Source organism: the organism of the source record quoted next (assembly GCF_019968955.1).
Source record: "MAG: Porospora cf. gigantea A chromosome Unknown PgA_NODE_288_length_23934_cov_390.588, whole genome shotgun sequence".
NCBI classification, from domain to species: Eukaryota; Apicomplexa; class Conoidasida; order Eugregarinorida; family Porosporidae; genus Porospora; species Porospora cf. gigantea A.
The window spans coordinates 1-23,934 of NW_027151574.1; the positions used below are offsets into that span (position 1 = coordinate 1).

Consider the following 23,934-nt stretch of genomic DNA (forward strand, 5'->3'; position numbering starts at 1 on the left):
CAACAAATGCGACTGGGACATTCAAGCTCAAGGGGCTAAGTGTGTACGCTCGGCGATTCCATACAACCTTGGGCAACACGTAGCTGTTGGTATTCTCTCGCTCGTTGCCTCGCTATTGTTGTGATCCCCGGAACCTTGAAGCCCTCGGAAACCTAAAGAATGTTGATATAGGGGTTTCGTTTTGTGTAAACTTGTTTAATTTTAGAAGAAGCCTTACTGGGCGTCGCCGGCAAATCAGAAATTCGCCTTATGGCCCACTTCTCCAACATTGGAGGACGCTGTGCCGTCGTCTCCTGCGGCCAGCGTGACTTTTTGCCGTTCACTTGTGAATTGTGCGGCAAAACTCACTGCTTAGACCACTTTCGACCTGAAGACCACAGCTGCCCTCTATCTGGCTCCGATAACCGCGTTGTTATCGTATGTCCTCTCTGCGGCGTCTCTGTTCAAATTCTATTCGGCGAGTCGGCTGACGAGACATGGCACCGCCATGCTGCCAACGGAGACTGCCAGCCGAAATCGATGGAGGCGAAGCCTACAAAGACACGATGTCCAGTGCCTGGATGTCGACAAGCACTCACAGTACTTAACAAGTTCGAGTGTAAGGTGTGTCACACGGTTGTTTGTTTGCAACACCGATATGGAGACCAACACAGCTGTGTTGATCGTGCGAAAGACTTCCACAAGGCCCGAAGGAGTAACGTTCTGAGTCGGTTCAAGTTTATGAGGAAGTGATTCGCTGAACGGTTCTTTTCTTATTCGCCTTAGCGAAGACAAGCGTTTTCTTACATTTTTCCTTTTATGCCCGAAAGTTTTTCGCAGTCTTGGACTGATGCTCTGGACGTGTTGCGCCAGGGCAAACAAGCATTTGGAGTCAGCCTGGTATGGAAGCTGCTTTGTTGCGACCCCGACCAGACACGAGGACAGACTATGCTCGAAAGGGCATTGGTAATGCTGGATTCGCCTGGCCGAGATGTGCTGTCGCTGTTGCAACTGAGCTGGACCCCAGACATTGAATGGTCAAATGACCAAGTCCTGTTTGCTGAGAAGCGCTTCCACTCTCTGTCTGATCTTGAGCACAGATATTCTAGCTGTCGGGACGTGTTAACAGATCTGAAAAGAGTTGATCGCAAAGTTAAGCGCCAACTACAACTTCGCCAGCGGGTTAATTTTGCATGGGGTCAAGTCGCCGAAGCCGCTGAAAATGGGTTGTCGGCCGGCAACGTGGTAACTCTTAGCGTCTGCCTGCTGAGGACTCGCTGCACCTGCCAGCAGGATGAGTACCTTGTACGATTCATTCAGCAGCACCTCGACCCTGTATCATGCACCACCCTTGATTTGCTATGTGTGCGTGAGAGTATTGAGCACTGGGCGCTTGAGGACCTGGAGTTCTATGAGCAATTCTTCGCCATACACCCGAATCTTGCGTCAGGTTACCATAACACTGTATCGGCGTCAATTCGAAATCTGCAGTACTGGATTGCTCTGGAGCTTCGTCACCGACGCGGTGGGCGAGTCCTAAAGTCGGCTGATTACTTGGAGGGACCCCTTGTTGTGTATCCTGGGTGGCGAGACGCCTCTGCACACGCCATGGACGGGGTAAACGAACAGGTATGCCATCACAATGGAGTTGACTGCACTACAATCGACAATGTAGGCCACGATTGGAATGGTTTCGAGGTCAGTGATATCGGAGAGAGTAAGGGTTTCGGCCAGATCTTCCGTTTGGTGACGTCGACCAGAGCAAGGTCTGACAGCGCTGAACTCGAGGTTGAAATTTTGGACGCTCTGTGTCCTGAGACGCATATGTCATGCCCTGTACCTTGGCCCGAAATTGGCCTAGACCCGTCGCCGTCACTGGAAGTTTCGATGGGGGCTGTACCTCCCAGAGCGGTCTTGCTTTCGAAAGCCAAGAGTACCCATAGCGATGACGGACCTGACCTGCGGGAACATAATATCGTAATGAGAGCGGCGAAGCTGCGAGGATCCGGGAGTGTGACTGGATATAGCAGTACACACAGCTTATTGCTGAGGTCTGCATCCTCAATAGCAGAGAAGCCGATATTGTCACATCCTATTACTCTCGGGTCCTTCGCAACGACCTACGCCGCAGTGGAGGAGAGACTCACGAGAGCGCTGACCAGTAAAAACAAGCCTTCGGAAGCGGAGCGGGCTGGTGTGTTTAAGCGCGTTCTCAAGGGACTTCGTCGGTGGAATAAGGATGACCCGCGAGAGGAGGGTCAAGTAATGCATCTGGAAATGGCGGTCCGTTTATTGGTGGACTGGCCATCAGATGTTGTGGGCTTGAACGAATTGACGACGGAGGAGGCCGTTCAAGTTCTGAAAAAGTATTTTCGAGGCCATTCCTACGAAAAGACGGTTCTGAAAGCGCACCGAAATTCCGGTGTAATCACAGAGGCTCTGACCCAGTTAAAGCACATGGATGAGATCAAGCGAACCGGATACGCAGTCTCCCTAAACCCAGCAATGTGTGCACAGCACGAAGGGGAGCCTCTGCACAGATTCCTCATCCGAGTGGTATACATTCGTGTGGGACTGCTGATATTTCGAAACCTGAAGCTATCACGCGAGGCCACAGCAGAGTACATCCTCAAGTCCCTGGACTGCTATGAAGATCGTCGAATCCTTCGGCGCTTCCTAAGCTCTGGAGATGCGCTCGACGTGGTTTTCACCGCCATTGCCCAGAACGTGAGTGCGGTACAGACACGGATTGGAGGAGCTTCCGACAACGTCACAGCTCAACTGTTCTTTGGAAAAGGCGCACGCCTCCGAAAGTCACCGTCCCACGGCGCGTGGTATAAATCAATGACCTCCGGTGGCCATCGCTCCTTGTCTCCGGCAGCGATGGCAAAAGCGACGCTTCGAAAGTCTCCCTCGGATGGCTCTCAGAGGTCGCCAGCTTACCCATCAGTTGACATGGTCCCCAAGCGTTTCGGATGGTTTCGAAAGCGAGCTGGCACCAGCTGGTGAAGTGCTTGGTTTTAGTGGTGTTCTGAACCACAGAATTGTGGATATGTTGGTGGTCGCGTTAGAGGCAATAATAAGCGGCGCGGGCACTCTGAGTTCCGCTCTGCACATGGTTAACTGCTGCCTCCATTTTCCAGTTGGTAAGTATGTTGTCGGACGGCACGAGACCTGCGACGTGTCGGTGTTCTACCCTGATGGAGGTGTGAGTAGGTGTATGGCGGCCTCAGCACAGGCAGGCGGCATGTGCTGATCACAGTTTCGGAGGCAGAGTCTGGGCCAGAAATTGAAGTTGAAGACCTGAATACGCCGAATGGAACACTGGTAAATGGTTTGCGAGTTACCCGTCGGATACTTCGAGAGGGTGACTTCGTATGTCTGGGGGTAGGCCACAACGTGGATTATGAGGGGCTAGTTAGAAGCCTCGCCACTAGCGATGCTGGCTTGGTACGCGGCATCTGTCGAGAGTGAGCCGTGGACGGGCCATACACAGCGAGCGAATTATTGCTTTCCAAATGCACCACGTCCACGCTTGTATGGCATGCGGCACCCCAACCCGCCGAGTAGAAATAGTCGGGGTTCCAGACCCACCCAAGCCCAAGCGACCATGGACCAATTTGCAGGCTGAAGGCAGCTTTCGCGCAAAGCGCAGACGAATCAGCGAAGCCGCCAGTCTAGCGCTTAAACTTCTTCCTGCGGGGGATCCGTGATTTTTGCAACGGTCTTTTACGTTCGGGCTCTGCAATCCTTTGGTTGTTAAAAATGCTGACACGAGGGCATCGGGACAAGACGAAGTCGATGGCCCCATCGCCGAGCTTTTCAAGCAAGGGAGTTTCGCGAAGATTGAGGTTGCTTAGAGCTCTAACGCTGCCAAGATGCGTGATGCTCGAGTCGTCCATCAAAGGGTTATGTCCCAAGTCCATAAGAGAGAGAGACGCCATAGAGCATATCTCTTGGGGGACATGCTGAATTCGGTTCTTGTGGAGTCGCAGCTCAGCGACGTGTGCGAATTCCACCCCAAAAGGAAATGTCTGTGTTGGAAGGTGATCAATGTCTTACTGTGAGTCGGTTGCTTGTCAAGGAAATCTTCCTCAAGGCAGGCGCCTCAAAACTTGGGAAGTTGGTCAAGCGGTTCTCAGACAGGATTACAGTACGAAGGCTCGGGAGGTAACCCAGAGGAGGTAGCTCAGAGAGCTTGTTATTCTTGAGAATGAGCGTTCTGAGCGAATCCATTCCAGCCAATGATGGCAACGTTCTGAGTTGGTTGTCCGCGAGGTTCAACGTCTGCAGATTTGCCAGGTTACCAATTCGAGCGGCAACGCAGCGCAGATTGTTTTCCGAAATAATGAGCTCCACCAGATTCAGGTTCATGCAACACCAGTCCATCGTTTCCAGCTGATTCTTGGAGGCGTTCAGCGACCGGAGGTTAGTGCATAAGTCCAGGTCGTCGACCTCTGTAAGGTTACGGTCTCGCACGTCCAGCGTTGTGAGCTTCGAAAGGTCTCCCCCTTCAGCCTCCTTCGACACGGTCACGAGTGGAAGACGTGTCATACTAAATATGGCGGATTTAAGGTGATATATTTCGAGGGTTGCTGACCCTGTCATCTTCTTGGGGTATGTTCTCCTAAAATTTTGGGTTGGATGTGCCTATTGTGTGTCTGACTCCAACCGATTAGTTGATCTATCATGTGTGTCTCATATTTTGATCGGTGGTGCAGCTCTAGAGCGATCCCCTATCCGTCCGTTCTGTCCCAATATTCACGGTTTCCCTCGTGTGTGATCCGTCCTATGTTATGAGTCGCTACTACACTTTGGAAACCAACAACCCCTTCGGAAACCTGTCCGATTCTGGATCCGGTGCTGAGGACATCCTCTCCAATGAGCAACTAAGGGCCCGTCAGGTCCAGGAGGCCGAAAAGCCCGAGAAGGCTCCGAGAGAATCCCGCCTTCGACCCCCCCGCGGTTCCCCCAAGGATGCTGGCAGAAGCCCGAGAAGAGCTCCTGCCCAAGAGGGTGATCCCGAAGCTCAGGAGCCTGAGGAAGGCAAGCCTGTCCGCAGAGGCGGACCTCGCACTCGCCCTCCGCGTCGCGGTGGTCGTGGAGGCCCCGAAGTCAGGACTGGTGGTCGCGTTTTTGAACGTCACTCCGGCACTGGAAGAGGCAACGAAGTCTCCAGACAGGGCGCAGGTGCCCACAACTGGGGTGACGTCCACGACGAGAGAGGTTTGGCTGCCGTAAGTGTTAGGTTATTTATTCACGTAGGAGGCCACTTTGGAGGCTGATGAGGAAGCCGGCGTTACTGCCGTCGAGGAGGCTACTCCCGTGTCTGAAGTTGAGGAGAAGCCTGTTGAGCCGAAGGCCATCACGCTGACACAGTATCTGAAGGAAGTCGACGTGTCTTCCCTTCCTGCCAAGAAGCTGGTGGAGGCTGTGCCCGAGAACTACTCCAAGGACGGCTACGTTCTGAAGCAGCTGTCTCCTGCATCACCTGAGACATCCAACGCCGACTCTACAACCGCAGCTCAGGGTCAGGTAGGCCACAAGGCCGTAGACCTCTCCTCTATGGTCGGGCTCAAGACAGCGCCACCTCGTCGTAGGGAGCCTCCTCGTGACCGCCCCCCTCGTGAGGGCGCACGTGAGCCTCGTGAGCCTCGTGAGCCTCGGGAGCCCAAGGAGGCACGTGAAGGCGAGAAGGCCAAACAGCCCAAGAAGCGTCGGCAGCCAAACCTGGAGGACGAGTCTGCCTTCCCGCAGCTAGCCTAGTGCTGGTGTAGTAGTGTCGCTGTGTATGGACTCCGTGACATCAAACTCCAACGAGATATACATTTCTGTACACTCGTGAACCTTCTTCACCCTTCGTTTGCAATGATAGCCTAAAAGCCACTCCGTAGCGACACAGTGTCTGGCGAATCAGAACGACTCGTGACACAAAACGCTCACAAATGGCTTATGACTTCTCTCTATCAGACTGGCGTCGCGTTGTGAGCAATGCCAACGCCAGCGGCGTGCCGCGAGTTGTCGAGCTGCCCTTTGGAAGGTCCCTGACATTCCTCACAGGACCGCCAAGAGCGGGAAAAAGTGCTTGGCTAGCCACGTTCATGGAGCATACCACAGCTCCTCTCACGAACGGCGGGTCAGGGATGGAAGTGGTATACTGGCCAATAGGCCCCACCGCCCCTAAGGAGTTGGGCAGAACTACAGTCGTACGCTCTCTACGGGAAGCTGAGAAGGCCTTAGCAGGCCAAGCAAAGTACCTGGTGGTTGACGACGCCAGCGCCCTCCCACCAGCAGACCTTGGCCACTTGGTAGAATTAGTCAGAACCAGCTTGACACGGCAGTCAGTGCTTGTCGCTTTTTCCCAGCGGCACGAAAACCTCAGGAGCCGACCGTTCTCGTGGACAGCCGACCTGGGCAAGCATCACACCTGGCAGTTCTCGATCGCCATTCCAGAGGCGGATGCCCCAGCGGCCGCAGCGTTCTTCTCTCTATTCGACTGGGCACCTAACAGTCCACGAGTTAACCTTGTTCGTCTTTATAACGGTCCGGCAGACGCCAAGGCAACCTGGAGTATTTGTGTACGGAGCGAGAACTGCGCGCTACGCTCGAGTTTCGCTATCGTGGACGGTCCTAGAGCGGAGCCAAGAGCTGTAGACTACTGAGTCAACGATGATTTGTGGACGCTTGCCTAAGTTGTCACAACACTTAACCCTGAATGGCAGCATGAGCCGCAGCAATTCTCTCCGCCTTGGCCACTCTGCGCTTGGCCCATTGATCCCTTCCTCTGGCAGCTCGAGAATTCTTGATCTGCTTGCGGTAGTGGGGACAAGCTAGTTGCACATTGATCTTCTTAGGCCAGTGCGCCTTCTTGATCCCGTTCTTATGATCCTTGCGGTTCTGGTTGTGGTTGGTGTGATTCTTAAGCTTCGCCATGGCAAGGTATGACTGTGCCAGGAAATCGCGCTTTTCCACTGCCGTTTTGTCTTAGCCCCACGATTCTGCCTGCCTGCCGCCCTTACCCAACGATGACTCATCACAGTACGTCGCATGCATCCCTTCCCCAACCTGATGTATCCGTGGAAGAAGTTTCAACGGGCTTACGTGTACTTGTTTACAGGGCGTTCATTTCAGAGCCCACACCTTTTCTACAGTACTGCCGAACACTGGATCTCGCGCAGAAAAGCATCAAACTATTTGGGAGAGACGTCTTGGAGCCGCGCGCTACTGCGTACTTCTCCAGCCTTCCTTACCAGTACTCAAGGCGCTTGTTGCCTCCCTGCCCGATACCCGACAAGCTCCAAGCACTCTCTGAGCAGTTGGGCTCGCTTCTGAGTGTCGCATTCAACTCCGTTTTGGTTAACCACTACCGATCAGGGGAAGAGTACATTGGCTGGCACGCTGATGATGAAAAAGAGATGGGGCCATCAGTCAACGACCGCGTCATCGCTACTGTGTCATTAGGCGCTACGCGTCGGTTTTTGTTGCGGCCGAAGAAAGGCGTCTCCAGCGATCTGCGCAGTAGGCAGTTGAAAGTCGTCATTACAGCTCCTGTGGAGATTGCACTGCATCATGGCGACCTGCTGGTTATGCGCGGAGCTACACAAACCAACTGGAAGCATTCAGTCCCCAAAAACAGCCGCAAGAAGGCTCTCAAGGATGGATTCCAGGATCGCATTAGCCTAACATATCGCGTGTGTCTCCCAAGAAGGTCATCAACGCCCAAAGCCAAACGAAGAGCTTAGGGTGCGCGAATTCGACCTTTTCGCTGGATGCGAATTTCGTTGGACTACTGGGACTGCCCGCGCAAGTCGCTTACCTCTGCCGAAAATGACTTTGTGGACAACATGGTTTCCCGGAGCTACACAGGAGAATCGTGGTCTGGGCTACGTAGAGGGTTCGGCCGTGCGGTTCAACAAACTGTTGGGTCAGCGTGTGGTGGCGTGCTGACGGCTACCTTCATGGCTGGCGTAGTCTCTGCCAACGAAAACCAGGAGGAGGATATGGCAGAGTTTTACCGAGAAAAAGGGAAGCGTGGGGACATTGTGATGGCGGTTGGGCTCAACCATGACTCTGAGATGACCTATAAGCCTAAACAGCACAGCTCTTTCTTTGTTCCTGCCAAGATTACGGACTCCAAGCAGCATTTTATCTCATCGAAGGACGGCAAGTATGCACTGGGAGTGTGGAACAGACCGTACATCAAGGTAATGGAGGATGCGCTGCGCACATCTGAAGCCAATCCCTTTGGTGCCTACAACAACAAGTACTTCCTATTCCAAGTGTACGAGCGGAACGAAGACGGACTGAAACTCATAGTGCCGGATAAACTGCCTCCTGGTTACTCCACCACCTTGCAGTTGGCTAAACGGAACTTCGGAGCAGATGCCAAACGTATCACTGCTCTTTTGAAAGGGCAGATTCCCAAGGATTTGCCAAAGTTTACCACGGCGTTTGACCCGGTAGAGGCTAACGATCTGGTGGTGCACGACAGCGTGCTATTCGTAGCTGACGGCTTCCGTTCACGGGGCTCCAACGTTGTGTTGCCGAGGAAAATCGAGCCGGGTAAAGTAAACACCCAGTATACCTGGGACAAGCTGGTGATTAACCCCGACATCGAGCAGCAGTTGAAGGCCACTATATTCTCAACATTCAAGGGTGGGAAGCTCGCCAGGTCGATTGCAAAGCACGCACGTGGCAAGGCGCAGGCAGATCCCAGTAAGTTCATCTTGTTCTCGGGCCCTCCGGGCACTGGAAAGACCCACACAGCCAAGATTCTGTCACAATCCATCGGCACCGCCTTTGTCGAAGTGAACCTAGAGAACATGATGTCCAAGTTCTGGGGTGAAAGTCAGACGAACCTACTTCGTATCTTCACCGACTCCGAAATGCTGGGCCGGCTACTCAACGTGGAAGGAAACCCAGCCTGCCTCCTCTTCGTGGATGAGATTGAGTCCGTGCTGCGGAAGCGCAGTGGCGATGCCTCTCGAGAGCATCAGGATCAGATCGTTACTCAGTTCCTGCGGCAGCTGGACGGGGTCTCCACTGAGACCAGCTCATTCGTTCTGGTGGGCGCCACCAACCACGCTGGAGCACTTGATGCTGCCGCGCTTAGTAGGGTTTCGCGGGAGATCTACTTCACCCTGCCTAACCGCGATCGAAGGGCGCAGGTGCTCAAGGAGACGTTTGCAATTCACCTGCCACCTGCCGACAACAACGTTCTCGGGGAGTCGACAGATGGATTCTCTTTGCGCAACATTAAGAATATGGCTGCGGATGCTGAATCTCAACGACTGATGGAGGCCCTTCAGGCTGGAACCAAGGCGGAGGACGTGACTGGACCCTCGCTGGAGCACTACCTGAACGCTGTGAAGAACATTAAATCTTCCGCGGAGTTCCACAACCAGACTGCCCCCGCTGACGACATATCTAACCTGCTCAAGAAGATGGTGGGGAAGACTGATACTGGAGGTGTAACTATGGCTGCCCCTGCAATGGGGTAACCTCGACATTGTATTTGTGTTGAACTTTCTATGCGTTTTTAAAGCCATCGTCACTCGCTGCTCGCGCTCTCAGCGTCCCCTTCTTCTCCTTCTTCCCGCAACACCATTCGGCTGCCGGAGCTGTTGGGACCGCACACGAACGTCACTAGCTGTCCCTTATGCACCTTTCGAGTATAGAGAGCCTCCTGCCCCAGAGGGACGCCGCCTCGCCGACGCTGAATTCGCGTGCCGGCAGGCACGCGCCCCAACGCGCTTCCGAGCAGTCTGCTGGCCGTCATGTGAATATCGCGGGGGACTGCGGCGTGTGAGAGGCCGAACTTCTCCTCGTAGCCCCGGCGCCGTCTGAAGTAGGCGGTGTCCTGGTCTTCAGAGGGGGTCACCAGCAGCAGCGAACTGTCGAAGGGCGGGAGAGGACACGTAGACATCTCAAACCTCTTCCGGTCTTCAGGAACGGACGTGTAACCGAGGCGGCGGCCAATCAAGTCCTTGAACAGCGTTTCGAGAGGAGTGCCCTGAATCCTGTCGAAGTAACCTTCAGATGCCTCCGTCACTCGCACTAGACTGTCGTCGCCGCTACCAAACACCCCAAGCACTCTGGATTCGGATTTGACCTTGAGGTAGCGGCTCGTCCCGCTGCTGAAGTGTACCGTCAGGTATTGGGGTCTTCCTATGAGGAAAAGCTGGTGATGCGCCGCCATCAACCGGCGCTTCCGCGTGTTCCAGGCCCCTATGAACATGCCGACCTCCAGGTCAAGAGTAACGTGAGACAGGTGCACTCGGTCTTGTTGAAGTAGTGAGATGGAATCCTCGTCTTCTTCAAGATCCAGGGAAGAGACAGATTTTCTTTTTTTCCGACCTACGCCTTTATCACGGGGTTTGCTTGGTGTTTTCGAGACAGATGACGACGTTGACGTCAGATTGTCTTTTTTCTTCTTCGAACCTTTTTGACGCACCAGTCCCCGAACTTTATCCATGAAAACGTCCAACACCACCTCGTGATCGGGCTCTTGAAGTTCCACCAAGCCGCCCTTGACGCCCTCAGCGTCTCGTAATTCGGGGTACCAAGGCTGAGTTTCCGTGACGTCAACATCTCTGACTCGGTCGTAATAACGAAGTGGACGGCCGTTGACCAAAAGAGGTTCCAGATTCTTGCGGGGCCCACCTCCTTCTGTGATTACTTCCTCCAAGGAGCTCCATTGATCAGTCAAGGCGGGGCCGATCCACAGCTGCAAGATTTCTGAAGCCATTTTCTTTTCTAGCCCCTGTCGTTCCAGTGGTGTGATGTAGAAGCCCAGGAATTCCACATAGCCAAGTCGGACTTTGCTGAGATTCCCTGTGAAAGCATCCATGCCCTTCAAAGCACCAGCCTCGGCGTGGAAGGTGACTTGCAGGCGAAATGTCTGGTCCACGGGGACGGCGTAGGCGCTCTTCGACTTGCGGCGCTCTTCTGACAACGCGGGCCACGGCGGCGTCAGATTGACCCCGCTACCCTCGAGGTAAGCTTGTATGGCCTTGCCCTCCAAGTCTCTTGCTGGAAGGCGGCCGGTAGGTCGAGGCTTTACGCTGGACACGTAGGCCTTACGTAGCTTTTCGGGTGACAACACTGGAGGAGGCACAATGCAGTCCCTCCAATTCGGCCCCAGTATCGTTTCAGGTGCGACGTGGATTCCTGCCGCCAACTGCATGACGAACTGCATTGCCAAGGGACGCTTTGAGGGGGGGTAGACATCTGAGGGGTCCTTGTATATTCGCAGTCCTGACGAGATATCACTCCAAGTCATCAGTGCACCTCTGGCTTCGGACTGCTCCTGGAGCAGCGCTTGTCGAACACGAGCGCACGTCTGGACGCCCTTGGCAAGCTCTTGTCCCTCTATCAGGTCCCACTGAACCTTCCCCAGCGCAGGGTGGTAAGCGAGGGCCTGCTCAAACAGAGGGTAGGACGAAGCCCGTTCCTGGGCCTTCCAACGGTTGTCGTGCATGTATTCGGCTCGAGCCTCACCTTTGAGGGTTTTTGGCGGGTCGCGGATACCATAGCCTTGAAGTGGCCTCTCGGCGGATATCCATGAGTTCCCTGGAAATAGGTCCTCGAAGTCCTTGAGGTAGCCCCATTCGCTGTGGAATGCGAGTTGCCAAGTTTCTGGGGCCACCGAAAAAACCAGCTTGGCGCATTGGTGGCGACAGGAAGCGTCCCAGACGGTTTTGGCGTCCTCAGGCTTGACTTTGGAGTTGTCCATCGTGATCCTGAGACTGGGGAGCACCTGACTCATACGGTCTCCGGACAGTTTGAACCTCGCTCGAAACTCCTGAATCTCCGCTAAGAGCTGCGGATCGGAATCGCCGCGCTTCACTCGCTCCATGGCGGCCTTTATGGCGTCATCATCACTCACCGCCTCCAGTAGCTTTTGGCGCTCGCTGCGGGTGAGATCTGGGGGCACGTCGATTACGGTCCCAGAGGACAGCTCGGTGATGTGCGTTACCAGTCCTGTTGGATTGGGCCTCACCAGATTCATCTGAATACCCTGTTGCCGTATCCAAAACCGGAGGTCCTCGTCTGCATGTAGCCGTCTAATGGGTAGCGCCACAGGATCAAACAGATCCACCCTTGACCCAGGAACTCGTTTCGCCAGTGAATTGTCCACACTGTAGTCCTGTGAGGTGCAAAAGCACCTACACACAAAGGCATCCGCAATGCCTGGTGACAGCACTTTTCGCATGTCACTTGCCGTCTGCAAGCCGCCAACCTTATCCAACGCCTGCAAGAAAGGCGCGTCAGCCTCAAACCCCGCGGGAATTCGAATCCTACGCGACCGTTTTCGCTCAGGAGGGGTCTTTCGTCTGCTTGGCGCGCGTTTGGATTGGGCGTCCGTGCTGGCGGCCCCAATAGAGTCTGCGATCTTTTCAGTGGCTGCATCCACCAAAAACACACAGAACCAGCTGAGAGCACGCATGCTGTGTGCAGTAATTTTCCGCTACAGCGTCTCTCGACCCATGTCCCTAATAAGTTGCGACGTAACCAGAATACCCAAAAGTCGAGACGTCCCCATTATTTACTCCGGCAGAATGAATTCGTCCTCGAAGGCGAGGCGAGTCACCCTGACCCGCGCATACGCAGTCGTTCTGGACATAGCTTTGGTGCTGCTCCTCGTCTTCAGTGGTTTAGCCAGTGCAGCCATTGAACCTTTCCAGCACACCACGGCATCGGTCAGCAACCTGCGCCCGTTACCAATAACGCCGGCGTCTTGGGCCTTCAGTATATGGGGCCTCATCTACGCTTGGTTGTTGTACTGCGTCATTTTATGGACAGTCATGGCCTGGCGAGCCCCGGATCTGGCGGCCGTGACACTATCGTCAGGTCCGTTCTTTTTTGCTACGTTCGCTCTGGTTGGCACATCTCTGTGGCTGCTTCTGTGGGACTCAGCTTTGTTGTGGTGGTCTTTCGTCGATTTGGTGCTAATCTGGGGTCTGCTTGTTGGACTCGTCACCTCTCTGGTGAAATCCCGAAAGCGGTACTCTGACATCCGCTCCAGGGCCTGGCACATTGCTGGCGTGTTGGCAGTCAATGGTTTTGGTGAGGACTTTGGGGGAAGTTCATGTAGCCACCTATGGTGCCTGGGTGACGGTGGCAACGTTCCTAAACTTGGGCATGGCAGTTGTGTACGAGTCCAACCAGAACCTGATGCTAACGTCGGAGATTTTGTTGGCAGTACTGATGGCGCTCTCGTATCTGGTTTTCGCTTTGGAAATCCGGTACAGCGAGCTGTTTCGAGACGTATTGACCCTGCATTTCGTTTTCCTTTGGGCCGCTGTAGCTATCCTCTCGAACAAGGAAGAGAAGTCACGTACTCTCATCGTCCAGCTCGGCTTCATTATAACATCCGAAATTCTCATGGCAACGACAAAAGTGCTCCTGTGCGTGGACGCTATCAGAGTGAGACAAGTCGAAGAATGGTGATCTGTCATATTCTCAATCACATTGTAGATTCTTACTTCTGAAAAAGACTTAAGTCAATGACATTGCAGTTTTCGGACTCCTCTGACTCGTCACTCTCTTCCTCCTCTATAGGATCTTTGACGTCGGACAACCCTTTCGGAAACAGCACTGTGCCTCCAATCTTGGCTCTCGTAACGGAGAAGGACACTGGGGCCACTTCAGACGCCATATTCAGCACGTTCATGATGGACATCCGCCTGCGTGCTGGCGCTGGATTCGCAGGGGATCTTCCGAAAGGATTCGTGGCCTTCCGTCCGAATGCGAGGTTCTTCGCTGGCTTCAGCTCTCTGGCGAAGCTTGGCGCAAACATTGTTGGTGGGGGCTCAGAAGCGAAGCTGATCGTACGAGGCTCGGGAGAGGCGGGGCTGACGGTCGGTTGGTGGTTTACGGCTGAAGTGCTCTTGACGCGCTTTTCTGGGTCGGCTTTTGAGGTCTCTGGGAATCGTTTCCGCGATTGCTGACTGTCCTTGGGTCGGATGCTCTTTAACAGTGAATGGTAATCCAAAAGGAATGGTACCATCATGGCGAACACATCTGGAACTACGTTCTTGCCGTCCTTCTTGTCCACTGGCAGGAATGACTCCACATCTCCGATGTACTGGCAGAGCATGACGTAGGCACTCAGCAACTCGCTTGTCCGCTTGAGAAGGTCGTCGACGGGACCAGCAGACTCCTCCCCAAAGGAGACCATAGCGCGGAAAAAATTGTCCGGGAGCCCATCCACTGACGGGTATGGCGTCTCTTTATCCGTGATCAACGAATGGGTTTCGATCAGTGATATTACGGAAGTGTAGACATGGACCAGTGACGTCTTCTGGGCGTGACCGAGAGATGTCAACTCATCCGCATCGAATATGGCACCTCCTTGCTCAGCCAAGAACGTGGCTAATGTGGCACTGGTGCCTGCTGCTGTTCCCTTCAGTGAGAACAGCTTAGCGAGCGTCTGCAGCTTGAAGGCTGGTCTGTCACCCAAAGGGGTACCCTCGTTGAGAACTGTTTGAATGCCTACATCCCCCCACCATTTCCTACATACAGAATCGAGTTGAAGAGAACTTTCAGCTTTTCGGAGCTCCTTAAAAGTTGGACGCCTCGCAGCAGAACTTTCACCTTTTCGCTGAGACTCGCGGTGATACTACCGAACGAGTTCCGAATGACCATGCACTCCAGCCGGAAATGTGCGTCGGGCACCTGGTCGAAGAAAAAGACGAAGGCCTCGTCGTCAAGTAGCGACGTATCAGGTGACACCGCTCTAAACGCACGTACAGCCTTTACGAGCGTCGACCAGTCCTGGAACTTTCGGGCATCGGCCATGTCGGGAACGATATCCATCAACACATTCAGAGTGTCAGTATCCAGATCGGCGTTCAGGAAGTTTCTCTTCAGCGCGTCCAGCGACCCAACACGTTTAATCGCGAAGTTGAGGGCGATGGCTGTAATCAAGGCCCGCGGTACCCACTGATTCGTTGGGAGGCTCCTGGTCCTAGGGCAGAAGGGCGAATCTTGCGGGTAGGTAGCTTGGGTAGTGTCTTGCTTGCAGCGACTTGCTTCTTTTTGAAAATCTGTACGATGGCCTCCCTCTCGATATCGTACCTGTCTCCGCTAAAAATAGATGACTCTTCGGATGCGGTACAATGGAAAAGCGGGCTCAACAACTGAGCTCCATCGCTCAGTTGCCGGCCGAGAGGAGGCCAGTGCAACTGCACCGTGGCGCACTGGCTCGGCTTCGCCTTTTTGACAGCCTTCTTTGGCGGTGCTTTCTTCGGAGGGACACCCTTAGATCGGAACAGTGGCACAGCTCTGTCTGACTTCAGACAGGAACCTCACGTTTGTATTGCTTGCCACATCACGGATTTAAATGTTATTTAATATTTAAATTTAATTGGGTCTTCCTTATGCTACATAAAACGTGCTGTTCTGCATTTAACCAAAGAAGTCGCCATTTGAGTGACCGATCTTCGCAACCTCCCCACGCAGCCATTCGCGCGCTAGTTCTTTGAACTCGTCGACCCAAGGCAGGCTGCCGCCTTGAAACGCAATCCAGTCGTCGGCGTACCGGGCTGAAAAGAAAGACGTGCCGCCTCCATACCACATGGAATGCATCTTGATCAGCGATGTGAACAGGGCGGCGTAATTGTAGATAGCATCGCTTGGCAAGGCGTGTTGGTTCTGGTAATACTGGGCAAGGTGGGCCACTAGCATCTGATATCGCAAGCATATTGCCGTCTCATCGGAAACTTCACCGCGGTGATCGTCAGTTGGCATCCAAAGCCCCAGTCGGTTTCGGTCATTGGCTTGCGCCTGCTCTAGTGCTAGTAGGAAGTCATGCCATTGGCCCTGCTCCCATGTCAGGTCCATGACGGCCTTCAGCAGCTCCGATCGAACATGCAAGTTGTTACACGGGCGAATGCGCTCATATATTGCCTGAACCAAGTCTCCCACCGGCCTAGAGGCGTCCAGGAGCTCGTCCAACCACTCCTCCCGTGACTCCTCCATCTCTTCGGACTCTACACATTCGTTCGCGTGCCCCGATTTCGACTCACAGCGCGCACATCGGCAAACAAAGTTCCGTTCCCCGAGCATGGCTTGCCGACTGGCAAGTGGAGCGGCCAAGAACTTCTCAGTCAGGTAGGAGAAGCCAAGTGACTCGCCGGCTGGGATATCCACCAGCGCTCGCACCACGAGCTGGTTGCCACAGGAGTACCTATACAGGTTGGGTCGGCAGGAGTGGTCGAAGAGCGACCCAACAGAGTAGAGGGCGGCCCCGCCTAGCGTGTCTTGGAACGCATAACCAGAGCGAGTCTCTGTACGAGGGTCAAACGACAGTGCGTTGAGCTTGATTTTTGCGACGAGCATCTCTGGCGTCGTGTACAGGTTTTTAGCGGCCTGCGGAAGCTGGGCTTGCAGGAATGCAGTTACTGGTGATGGGTCGAATTGTGTTATGGTGAGGCCAGCCAACTGCTCCTCAGTTCGGGGAAAAAGCAGTGCTAGTCGTGCTTGAAGTTCACTGCAGTCGCCTGTAGCCTCATTGATGATTCGTAATAACAAAGCAATGCTGTCTGATCGGCCATTGTCCTGATGAAGACTCTCAAGGCTGGAAGCTTGCACATTCGTCACAAACAGGAAGGGGCTTTCAGCCACAACGAGCTCCCCTTTGGTAAGCCCGGACTTCGCAACAAACCTGCTACCAGACTCGTCCTCCTGCAGCTCTATCTTGGTTGTCTTGAGTGCCTTTTCTCCTGCGAGAAGGCTGGCGATGCTCAGCATCCCATCGAAGTCCACAGACCGCATCGAGCATGCATGGATTAGTTCTTCCTCACTGGCAACGGTGGTCAGATCGTTCCACCGAGCAACTGCACGTTCGTTGCGGCTGCGCAGGCTGCTCTCGCAGGGCGCAAATGACTCGAAGGCACGAAAGTCGGTGGATTTGGGCACAAGGGCAGTCTTAACGCCCAAGGCCTCCAAAGAGAGCTTCACACTCATCTAATGTGTTATTAGGTAATTAGAGAGCTGAGGACCTGGCTGCGGTCTCTTAAACCATGAGGCGTCATTTGAATAAGTGGCTGCGAAACGAGTTTCCAGAAGCCATCCCGTCTGATGTGCTGAGCTAAGATGCCGACCAATCGGTAACCAGACTACCTACCCCTCCGTCTGTGGTTAAGAGCGTCTGCGACTTTCACACACTGGGAACTACACTGCCACCCAGCGCGAAAAGGAGCATTATGTCTCACCCACTCTATCAACAGGCGGCCCGGGTGGTGGGTTTGGTCGTTGACAAGCGAGTTGGCGTGAAGCAAGCATTGTTCGGTTTGAAGGATGCCAATAGGCTTCCAGCAGTCAGCGCTCTTGTGCATGGAACGCTAGACCACCTGAAAGACCTCCAAGATGCCATCCAAGCTGCGCTGAAGGTTCCATGCCGCACGCCTTACATGTTGGAAGTGCTGGTGTTCGAGATGGTCTGGGGTGCTGGGAAGATCGCTGGTGGTGGCGCCCTGGTTCGAGGTGTCAAGGAAAAGACGGCACAGCTGACAAAACTCCTAGGTGTCACGGCGCCCAAGGAAAAGGCTCCCGTCAGCCCTCGGTACGTCCGTGTGAACTCCATGTCACAACTTCCCTGCAGCGCGATGGCCAATCTTCCGTCGGGATCATACGTCTGCGCCCTGTTGCCAGATGTGGTAGTTTGTCCATCAGGCACCTGGATCGTGGACTCTCCCTTGGTGGCTGATGGGGGCGTGGCGTTGCAAGACGCGTCGTCGTGCTTCCCTCCCTTGGCAGTTAACTGCTTGCATGGGCAAAAAGTGCTTGAGGTGTGTAGCGCACCTGGCAGCAAAACCCTTCACTTATTGGACCGTCTTGGGGACTCTGGCGTTCTCGTCACGTGCGAGAAAGACGCCAAACGCGCTGGTGTCCTGATCAAGCGAATTCGCCAACAAAGGGGTGTGGTTGGTCCTGTACGTGCAGAGGTCGCTGGGAGGCCAGTGAGTAACTGGGCGAAAGCTCTTGGCCAAGGGCGAGTCTCTCTGTGGTTCCATCGATTTCACCAGGAAGGCTTGGGTGGGGTCACAATCAGAGTGGAAATCGGAGACTTCTTGGCGCTCGGACGGGCTGACCTGGAGGAGTTCGCTGAGGAAGGCCCGGATCTGCTGGTTGTGGATCCCAGCTGCAGTGGAAGTGGCCTGCCAACGTTTAAGACCGTGGACGTATCCTTGAAAAGGGTGCAGTCGCTAGTCACCTTCCAGCAGACGATACTCCAGCACTGCTTGGACCACTTTGAAGCGAAGACTGTCTGCTACAGCACATGCAGTTTATTCTATGAGGAAAACGAGGGTGTCGTGCAGCAGGTGCTGTCACAGAGACCCGAGTGGAAGCTCAAACGACCACTGCCCTGGTGGGGTTCTGCCTCTGCGCAATCCGCCTTTCCCGACGCCGTCATCGACCAAACTGCTGTCAACCAGTGTGTGCGTACAAGCCCAGACGAGTCTAAGTGTCGAGGTTTTTTTCTCGCTTGCTTTCAAAGAGTGTAATGGTAGGAGTCATTAGCTGAGCAAGTCACTTTAGTGGAGTGACAGGTAACACGCGCGAATTCGCTGGGAACACAGGAGCAGTTATTTGCACACACATGACGTCTGTGCCACCCAACGCACCAGATCCTCTGGCCAACGCGACTGACCTCCAAGGGACTACCGACCTACTCCCCGGCCTAGTACCAGATCCCTCCCACTCGACAATCTCCATTGACGTCCGCGGCGCGTGTGAGGGCACCTTCTGCAGCGACGTAGCTCTCGAGCAGCCTACCTGGGTAAGGACGGGTGAGCAGACAGCCGCAGCATGGGGTGACACATCATCGACGCCATCCCCGAGTGAGTGGCGTCCCGACTCAAAACCGAGTCCAAACCGCGTCAGGTTGGACGTAAGTACCGGAATCGAGTCGGATGATGAAAAGCCTGTTATGGTTAACGACGCTGGAATGTGCTGTCGCATAACAATGGCACAAGGGGAGTGCTGCAAGGTGAAGCCGCCGATGGCAGTGGGTCAAGGCAAAGACGTTGGAGTAGCTCATGACAGGTTCGAATGAGTGATATAAATTGAGCTATGCGCACTTTCGATGGACGATAGCTGGGCCAGACTCGTCGTACTCGTCCTTGGTGATCCACATGGAGGCGAATGTGGAGAGGGAGGAGACAATGGAGCCTCCGATCCAGACGGAGAACTTCCGTTCAGGGGGCGCCACCACCTTAACTGACATGGCGGATGGAGCCAGGGCAGTGATGTCCTTGGTCATTCTTTCGCCGATCCCCTCGTACATGGTGGTACCGCCAGACAAGACGATGTTAGCGTAGAGATTCCTGCGGATATCCATGTCACACTTCATGATGGAGTTGAAGGTGACCACATGGATTCCCTTGGCCTCGTTACCCAGAAATCCTGGTTGGAACAGGCCCTCAGGGCAAACGAAACGCTCCTTTCCGACTGAAATGGTGTTGCCGTCAGGCAACTCGTAGGTCCTGTCCATGTCGTCAGACTCCTCAGCTTTCTTCAGCTCCTCGTCATAGTCCAACGCAATGTAGCAAAGCTTCTCCTTGATGTCACGAACGATTTCCTTCTCAGCAGTGGTGGAGAAGGAATGGCCTCTGTGATGGAGACACGTGACCATGTAATCAGTGAGGTCGCGACCAGCAAGGTCCAGACGCTGCACAGCATGGGGCAGGGCAAATCCCTCGTAGATCGGCACAGTATGCGACACGCCGTCACCACTATCCATGACGATACCGGTGGTCCTTCCAGACGCATACAGAGACAACACAGCCTGGATCTGCACGTAGGTGGCGGGACATCCGAAAGTCTCGAACATCATTTGAACCATCTTCTCCCTGTTAGACTTGGGATTCAGAGGGGCCTCAGTCAGCAGCACGGGATGCTCCTCAGGCGATAGCCTCAGCTCATTATAGAATGTATGGTTCCAGATCTTCTCCATGTCGTCCCAAGATGTGATGATGCCGTGCTCAATAGGGTACGACAGAGTGAGAATGCCTCTCTTAGCCTGCGCTTCGTCTCCAACGTAGGCATCCTTCTGTTCCATTCCGACCATGATGCCCTGGTGCTTAGGACGCCCAATAATGGAAGGGAATACGTGAGATGGCGCGTCTTCCCCTGAAAGCCCGCACTTCACCATACCGGAGCCATTATCTACAACACACGGAGTAGCGTCTTCGAAGTCAGTCATTGCTAATATTGCTAAATTCCACGTAAGTTTTGTGATCGCCCCACGACGGATTTATGACCATGGCTGGTAGCAGTTGCACCGCTTGTTTTTGAACAGTCTTGGCCCTCCCTGTTTCTGGAATTCCCAGAGATACGCGCCTGTAAGACCTCTGTGTGGAATAGAAACTCGAGACATGACGCGACTTGGAAGCTGGTTCCCAGGGTGGAAGAAAAACAGCGCGAGCGAACCCCACCATCGACCTTCGTAAAAGGGACTTCCTCGATACTCGGGCTTGACGTGTAAGTAGGTGATGTCGTCCCAGCGTTCATGCTCCCATGTAGTCAGATTGGATGACATTAGGAAAAGATGGTAGAAGCTCAAACCCACGACAAGGAAGTACAAGAAGGTAATGATCATCAGCGCCACCACAGCCCATAGAATCCGAAGCAGGACGTACGCCACTGATACATTGAGGAAGTCCGTGACCCCGTTCATAACCAGGAACACAATGGCCAGGAGCTACGTGAAATTCGTACCTCACACCCACCTCACGACCGACGACGAGAAACTCGAATTGCTGAGCGACGCAGTATATGAGGAACCAGTGCCGATTTCTCTCGCCTACGCACTGTCCTAGCCATACGCAGTGATGGTCGTAGGTGGTAACACAGAAGCCACAGTCCCGACAATGCTTGGTTCTCAATAGCTGGAAATGCTGGCAGGTTTCGCACCAACGAGAAGGCACGTTGGATTGCCACAAGACGCCCTGCTTTAGAGTGAACAGCTCCGTAGCAGGAGCGCAGAAGTCCGCAGTGCTCTCGCTGTTCTCAGAGTCCGCCAGAGCCTCGAGGTCTGAGAAGTCAAGCTCGCTGGCGTTGGACGCTTTCGAAGGTGGTTTTGCCGGCGTGTAGAGCCCGTAGGTCTCGGCTAGCTCCACGCGCCGAACCAAAGTCGGTTCCCGGGGACTCCTGGCCAGCGGAGGCGGAGGAGGGCCTCTGAGAAGCTCCGTGCAGCCCTTGTACTCCTGAGACGCACAGACCGTTTGCTTTCCTGGACCAGTCATGCATGCTCGCATATAGCAGTAGACGCTCAGACTGATCGAAGACAGCACAGCCAGTTTACGCGTCGGCCCAGGGGTCAATCTCCAGAAGTCTGACCAACGCATTATCGCCCCGATAATCCCCATGAATCCCTTGGAGAACTTGGACTCCCTCAATTCCGCTGGGGCTAACCGCTCTCCCCAACCGAACAGGTTGGAGTACCCCGGGAAGCTGACCAGCACACACGCAACGATCCATAAGCGCAAGACATTTACTACGAGAAACGTGAACCACGGCCGCTCGCGACGGTTGATGCGGTCGAGGAGGTGGCAAGAGGCGTCATACGGCTGTCATGTCAACGCAGGGCACCCACACGGCGTAGCCTCGCTAATATTTGCAGAAGCATTTAGGCATTTTGACACGCCGCAGGGCCCGTCACGACGTTCCTATGGGATAAAGTGGGTTTGGTTGACCGCGGTGTACAAATCCAATGTCGATTGAGTTGGCTTGAGTGTTTTGGTTATTCTGACTCATGGCCCGCATTTCATGAGTTCGCCTCGCCGTAAACACGTACAAATTCACTTTGCTTTGGTATGGAAGACGAACAAGATGGCGCCTTCAGCAGCAGGTGGGCCTTCTGGCTCACCATTGCCGGCTGTTCGGTTGGCTTTGGTAATGTTTGGCGATTCCCCTACGTCGTGTACACAGGTGGTGGGCTGTCGTTCCTGATAATATATCTTCTTGTCTTGGCCATCTGCGCGATCCCTACACTCATCGTTGAGTTCGGCATTGGACAAGTCTCACGGCACGGAATTGCTGGCGCTTTTTCCAGTACCGGCAAACCTGGGTTACGTTGGGCAGGCGTAGGAGCAGTCATTCCCGGCTACATGTCCGTATTCTACCCGCTTCTGATAGTTTGGTCGATTACCTACTTCGTTGCTTGTTTCCAAAAGGATCTACCATGGCAGGTTCCCGCTGGAGATGTTGACAGGTGTGCCGCATTTTCGGATGCCGCGGCGTGCGTTGCCAACAACTGCTTTGTGCACAACGAAACGGAGTTGTGTGTTCCAGACTATATCGGCGCCGCCAATGGATTCTTCACGTCTGCGCTGCACATCTTTCCCAACGAGCAGGGCACTCCGAGCTCTTTCTATTGGGGGACCTGGGGGTACCTTCTCTTGACGTATCTTACTGCATACGCAGGCGTCTGTATGGGGCCCTCACTGATGGGCAAAATCATGTACGTCACCATGACCTTACCCACTGTCCTTTTGATCGTGCTTCTGATTGTGGGCGCCACCCTCAAGGACGCTTCCATAGGGATTACTCGGTATATCGTACAAATTGATCCTGCTACCTTCGGCGATCTGTCGGCGTACGTCACCGCCACAACCCAAGCCGTCTTCAGCTGTTCCCTCGGAACAGGAATTCTTTTTACCCTGGGAGGACACAACCCTCTCCGTCAGAACTTCGTCACCGACGCTTTTGTGATGACATTGGCCGATACCGCTTTTGCCTTTGTAGCCGGATTCGTCGTTTTCGCCGTCATGGGTCACCTAGCTGGCGCTACGGGAGTGGAATTCAGCGATCTCCCCTTGTCTGGAAGCGGTTTGGCGTTCAAATCCTACCCGGTGGGCTTGACGTCATTGCCGTTTCCCTGGGCAAACATCCTCACTGCGCTGTTCTTCATGGTGCTGGCTCTGCTTGGGTGGGATACTCTTGTTGCGTTCGTCGAGTCGTTGACGGACACCATTCTGATGTCGAACTTCAACAAACGCAAATGTGGCCTCGGGCGTAAGACGGTCTGCGGAGGCGTGTGCATCTGTCTCCTTTTGGTGAACTCGCTGCTGGCCACTGATCAGGGCGCCCACTGGCTTGACACTGTTGACCATTACGTCTCTTTGCTCGTGCTGCTCGTGTTGACCTGGCTGGAGAACATGTTGGTAAGCTGGGTGGTCAACGACTATATGTGTTTGGACGTTGTCGGACCCACCGTCTACTATTCCGCCTGGTTTGCGACTGCTGGAGTACCTGCAATCGGAGGCGTCGTTATCGGTGCCGCATTCAACACGGATACCGCTAATGGCGGAGGCTATATGCTGCTTGCCACAGCCGTCGTATCAATTCTGGGGATTTGCGTCGTCCCTCTGGTGGCTAAGAAGGACCGTCGCGACGGATCCGATCTCGCCATCAAGGATCGCTACTACTACGTCTATGGTGCCAACGTCATGTTCTTCAGGGACCAGGTTAAGTTGCTTACCCAGCGACCGTTCTGGTCTGGTTGGATGTATATCATGAAGGTACCATGCACTATGTTTCTCACTTGCATCACTGCGATGTCCTTCGGCACGAGGACCACTTGGGTATTTAGCTTTACGAACACCGCGGGTGACCTGGCTGCGTACTCTACCTGGTTACTGACGTGTGCCCTGATTTTGGTGCTGAGCTCCTACCTCTTCTGCGTTGTGGCCTTCTTCAAGCCAGCCCTCATGGACTGGTGGGTCTCCGAGGACATAGACCGTGATCTCCTCACGCGTGACGCAGGCTTTGGGTACCTGGATCCGGAGAGGGTCCTCTGCAAGCCGGAGTCGTCCCAGATGGAATCATCGTCCGAGGTGTACTCATCCTTCTCATCCTCGAGCTCCTAAGAAAGGGGCTTTATTTCTTTGTTGTACATATGAGCATTCCGTTCGGTGAAGAACGAGAAGGTTCCTTTCTCAACTT

At 54.2% G+C, this 23,934-nt stretch overlaps 17 protein-coding genes across 23 annotated transcripts; 9 read left to right on the top strand and 8 right to left on the bottom strand.

Moving 5' to 3' along the window:
* Positions 1–798: 798 nt before the first annotated feature.
* KVP18_000100 (uncharacterized protein) lies at positions 799–2,988 on the top strand (the record flags this gene model as incomplete). Its single annotated transcript, XM_067950119.1, has 1 exon — positions 799–2,988. The coding sequence occupies one exon, from the start codon at positions 799–801 to the stop codon at positions 2,986–2,988; it is 2,190 nt and encodes a 729-aa protein (XP_067810488.1).
* A 668-nt stretch (positions 2,989–3,656) lies between these two features.
* On the bottom strand, positions 3,657–4,533 carry KVP18_000089 (uncharacterized protein; the record flags this gene model as incomplete). 3 transcript variants are annotated; one of them, XM_067949973.1, is made up of 2 exons in its annotated part: positions 3,657–4,013; positions 4,042–4,533. In XM_067949973.1, 2 exons carry the CDS (start codon positions 4,531–4,533, stop codon positions 3,657–3,659), a joined length of 849 nt encoding a protein of 282 aa, XP_067810475.1. The 3 variants fall into 3 exon arrangements, with proteins under 3 accessions (XP_067810475.1, XP_067810473.1, XP_067810474.1); XM_067949971.1 differs by lacking the exon at positions 4,042–4,533 and having other exon boundaries at positions 3,657–3,923; XM_067949972.1 differs by lacking the exon at positions 3,657–4,013 and having other exon boundaries at positions 4,030–4,533.
* A 242-nt stretch (positions 4,534–4,775) lies between these two features.
* Positions 4,776–5,745, top strand: KVP18_000102 (uncharacterized protein; the record flags this gene model as incomplete). The annotated part of the gene is made up of 2 exons (XM_067950146.1): positions 4,776–5,216; positions 5,245–5,745. 2 exons carry the CDS (start codon positions 4,776–4,778, stop codon positions 5,743–5,745), a joined length of 942 nt encoding a protein of 313 aa, XP_067810491.1.
* Positions 5,746–5,924: 179 nt separating this feature from the next.
* Positions 5,925–6,641, top strand: KVP18_000098 (uncharacterized protein; the record flags this gene model as incomplete). Its single annotated transcript, XM_067950105.1, has 1 exon — positions 5,925–6,641. The coding sequence occupies one exon, from the start codon at positions 5,925–5,927 to the stop codon at positions 6,639–6,641; it is 717 nt and encodes a 238-aa protein (XP_067810486.1).
* A 43-nt stretch (positions 6,642–6,684) lies between these two features.
* Positions 6,685–6,912, bottom strand: KVP18_000095 (uncharacterized protein; the record flags this gene model as incomplete). Its single annotated transcript, XM_067950064.1, has 1 exon — positions 6,685–6,912. One exon carries the CDS (start codon positions 6,910–6,912, stop codon positions 6,685–6,687), a length of 228 nt encoding a protein of 75 aa, XP_067810483.1.
* Positions 6,913–7,004: 92 nt separating this feature from the next.
* KVP18_000094 (uncharacterized protein) lies at positions 7,005–7,721 on the top strand (the record flags this gene model as incomplete). Its single annotated transcript, XM_067950049.1, has 1 exon — positions 7,005–7,721. One exon carries the CDS (start codon positions 7,005–7,007, stop codon positions 7,719–7,721), a length of 717 nt encoding a protein of 238 aa, XP_067810482.1.
* A 27-nt stretch (positions 7,722–7,748) lies between these two features.
* On the top strand, positions 7,749–9,479 carry KVP18_000099 (uncharacterized protein; the record flags this gene model as incomplete). Its single annotated transcript, XM_067950116.1, has 1 exon — positions 7,749–9,479. One exon carries the CDS (start codon positions 7,749–7,751, stop codon positions 9,477–9,479), a length of 1,731 nt encoding a protein of 576 aa, XP_067810487.1.
* Positions 9,480–9,529: 50 nt separating this feature from the next.
* Positions 9,530–12,427, bottom strand: KVP18_000103 (uncharacterized protein; the record flags this gene model as incomplete). The annotated part of the gene is made up of 1 exon (XM_067950178.1): positions 9,530–12,427. One exon carries the CDS (start codon positions 12,425–12,427, stop codon positions 9,530–9,532), a length of 2,898 nt encoding a protein of 965 aa, XP_067810492.1.
* Positions 12,428–12,526: 99 nt separating this feature from the next.
* Positions 12,527–12,745, bottom strand: KVP18_000097 (uncharacterized protein; the record flags this gene model as incomplete). The annotated part of the gene is made up of 1 exon (XM_067950091.1): positions 12,527–12,745. One exon carries the CDS (start codon positions 12,743–12,745, stop codon positions 12,527–12,529), a length of 219 nt encoding a protein of 72 aa, XP_067810485.1.
* On the top strand, positions 12,540–13,431 carry KVP18_000087 (uncharacterized protein; the record flags this gene model as incomplete). Of its 2 annotated transcripts, XM_067949960.1 has the most annotated exons (2): positions 12,540–13,047; positions 13,076–13,431. In XM_067949960.1, the coding sequence occupies 2 exons, from the start codon at positions 12,540–12,542 to the stop codon at positions 13,429–13,431; spliced, it is 864 nt and encodes a 287-aa protein (XP_067810470.1). The 2 variants fall into 2 exon arrangements, with proteins under 2 accessions (XP_067810470.1, XP_067810471.1); XM_067949961.1 differs by lacking the exon at positions 12,540–13,047 and having other exon boundaries at positions 13,123–13,431.
* Positions 13,432–13,462: 31 nt separating this feature from the next.
* Positions 13,463–15,314, bottom strand: KVP18_000101 (uncharacterized protein; the record flags this gene model as incomplete). Of its 2 annotated transcripts, XM_067950127.1 has the most annotated exons (4): positions 13,463–14,463; positions 14,490–14,900; positions 14,927–15,267; positions 15,295–15,314. In XM_067950127.1, 4 exons carry the CDS (start codon positions 15,312–15,314, stop codon positions 13,463–13,465), a joined length of 1,773 nt encoding a protein of 590 aa, XP_067810489.1.
* A 76-nt stretch (positions 15,315–15,390) lies between these two features.
* On the bottom strand, positions 15,391–16,950 carry KVP18_000090 (uncharacterized protein; the record flags this gene model as incomplete). Its single annotated transcript, XM_067949975.1, has 1 exon — positions 15,391–16,950. One exon carries the CDS (start codon positions 16,948–16,950, stop codon positions 15,391–15,393), a length of 1,560 nt encoding a protein of 519 aa, XP_067810476.1.
* A 239-nt stretch (positions 16,951–17,189) lies between these two features.
* On the top strand, positions 17,190–18,491 carry KVP18_000092 (uncharacterized protein; the record flags this gene model as incomplete). The annotated part of the gene is made up of 1 exon (XM_067950012.1): positions 17,190–18,491. The coding sequence occupies one exon, from the start codon at positions 17,190–17,192 to the stop codon at positions 18,489–18,491; it is 1,302 nt and encodes a 433-aa protein (XP_067810479.1).
* A 95-nt stretch (positions 18,492–18,586) lies between these two features.
* KVP18_000096 (uncharacterized protein) lies at positions 18,587–19,042 on the top strand (the record flags this gene model as incomplete). The annotated part of the gene is made up of 1 exon (XM_067950078.1): positions 18,587–19,042. One exon carries the CDS (start codon positions 18,587–18,589, stop codon positions 19,040–19,042), a length of 456 nt encoding a protein of 151 aa, XP_067810484.1.
* Positions 19,043–19,057: 15 nt separating this feature from the next.
* Positions 19,058–20,191, bottom strand: KVP18_000088 (uncharacterized protein; the record flags this gene model as incomplete). Its single annotated transcript, XM_067949970.1, has 1 exon — positions 19,058–20,191. One exon carries the CDS (start codon positions 20,189–20,191, stop codon positions 19,058–19,060), a length of 1,134 nt encoding a protein of 377 aa, XP_067810472.1.
* Positions 20,192–20,242: 51 nt separating this feature from the next.
* Positions 20,243–21,616, bottom strand: KVP18_000093 (uncharacterized protein; the record flags this gene model as incomplete). 2 transcript variants are annotated; one of them, XM_067950032.1, is made up of 3 exons in its annotated part: positions 20,243–20,689; positions 20,718–21,557; positions 21,584–21,616. In XM_067950032.1, the coding sequence occupies 3 exons, from the start codon at positions 21,614–21,616 to the stop codon at positions 20,243–20,245; spliced, it is 1,320 nt and encodes a 439-aa protein (XP_067810481.1). The 2 variants fall into 2 exon arrangements, with proteins under 2 accessions (XP_067810481.1, XP_067810480.1); XM_067950031.1 differs by lacking the exon at positions 21,584–21,616 and having other exon boundaries at positions 20,718–21,356.
* Positions 21,617–21,803: 187 nt separating this feature from the next.
* On the top strand, positions 21,804–23,858 carry KVP18_000091 (uncharacterized protein; the record flags this gene model as incomplete). Of its 2 annotated transcripts, none has more annotated exons than XM_067949993.1 (1): positions 21,804–23,858. In XM_067949993.1, the coding sequence occupies one exon, from the start codon at positions 21,804–21,806 to the stop codon at positions 23,856–23,858; it is 2,055 nt and encodes a 684-aa protein (XP_067810478.1). The 2 variants fall into 2 exon arrangements, with proteins under 2 accessions (XP_067810478.1, XP_067810477.1); XM_067949992.1 differs by having other exon boundaries at positions 22,098–23,858.
* Positions 23,859–23,934: the final 76 nt, after the last annotated feature.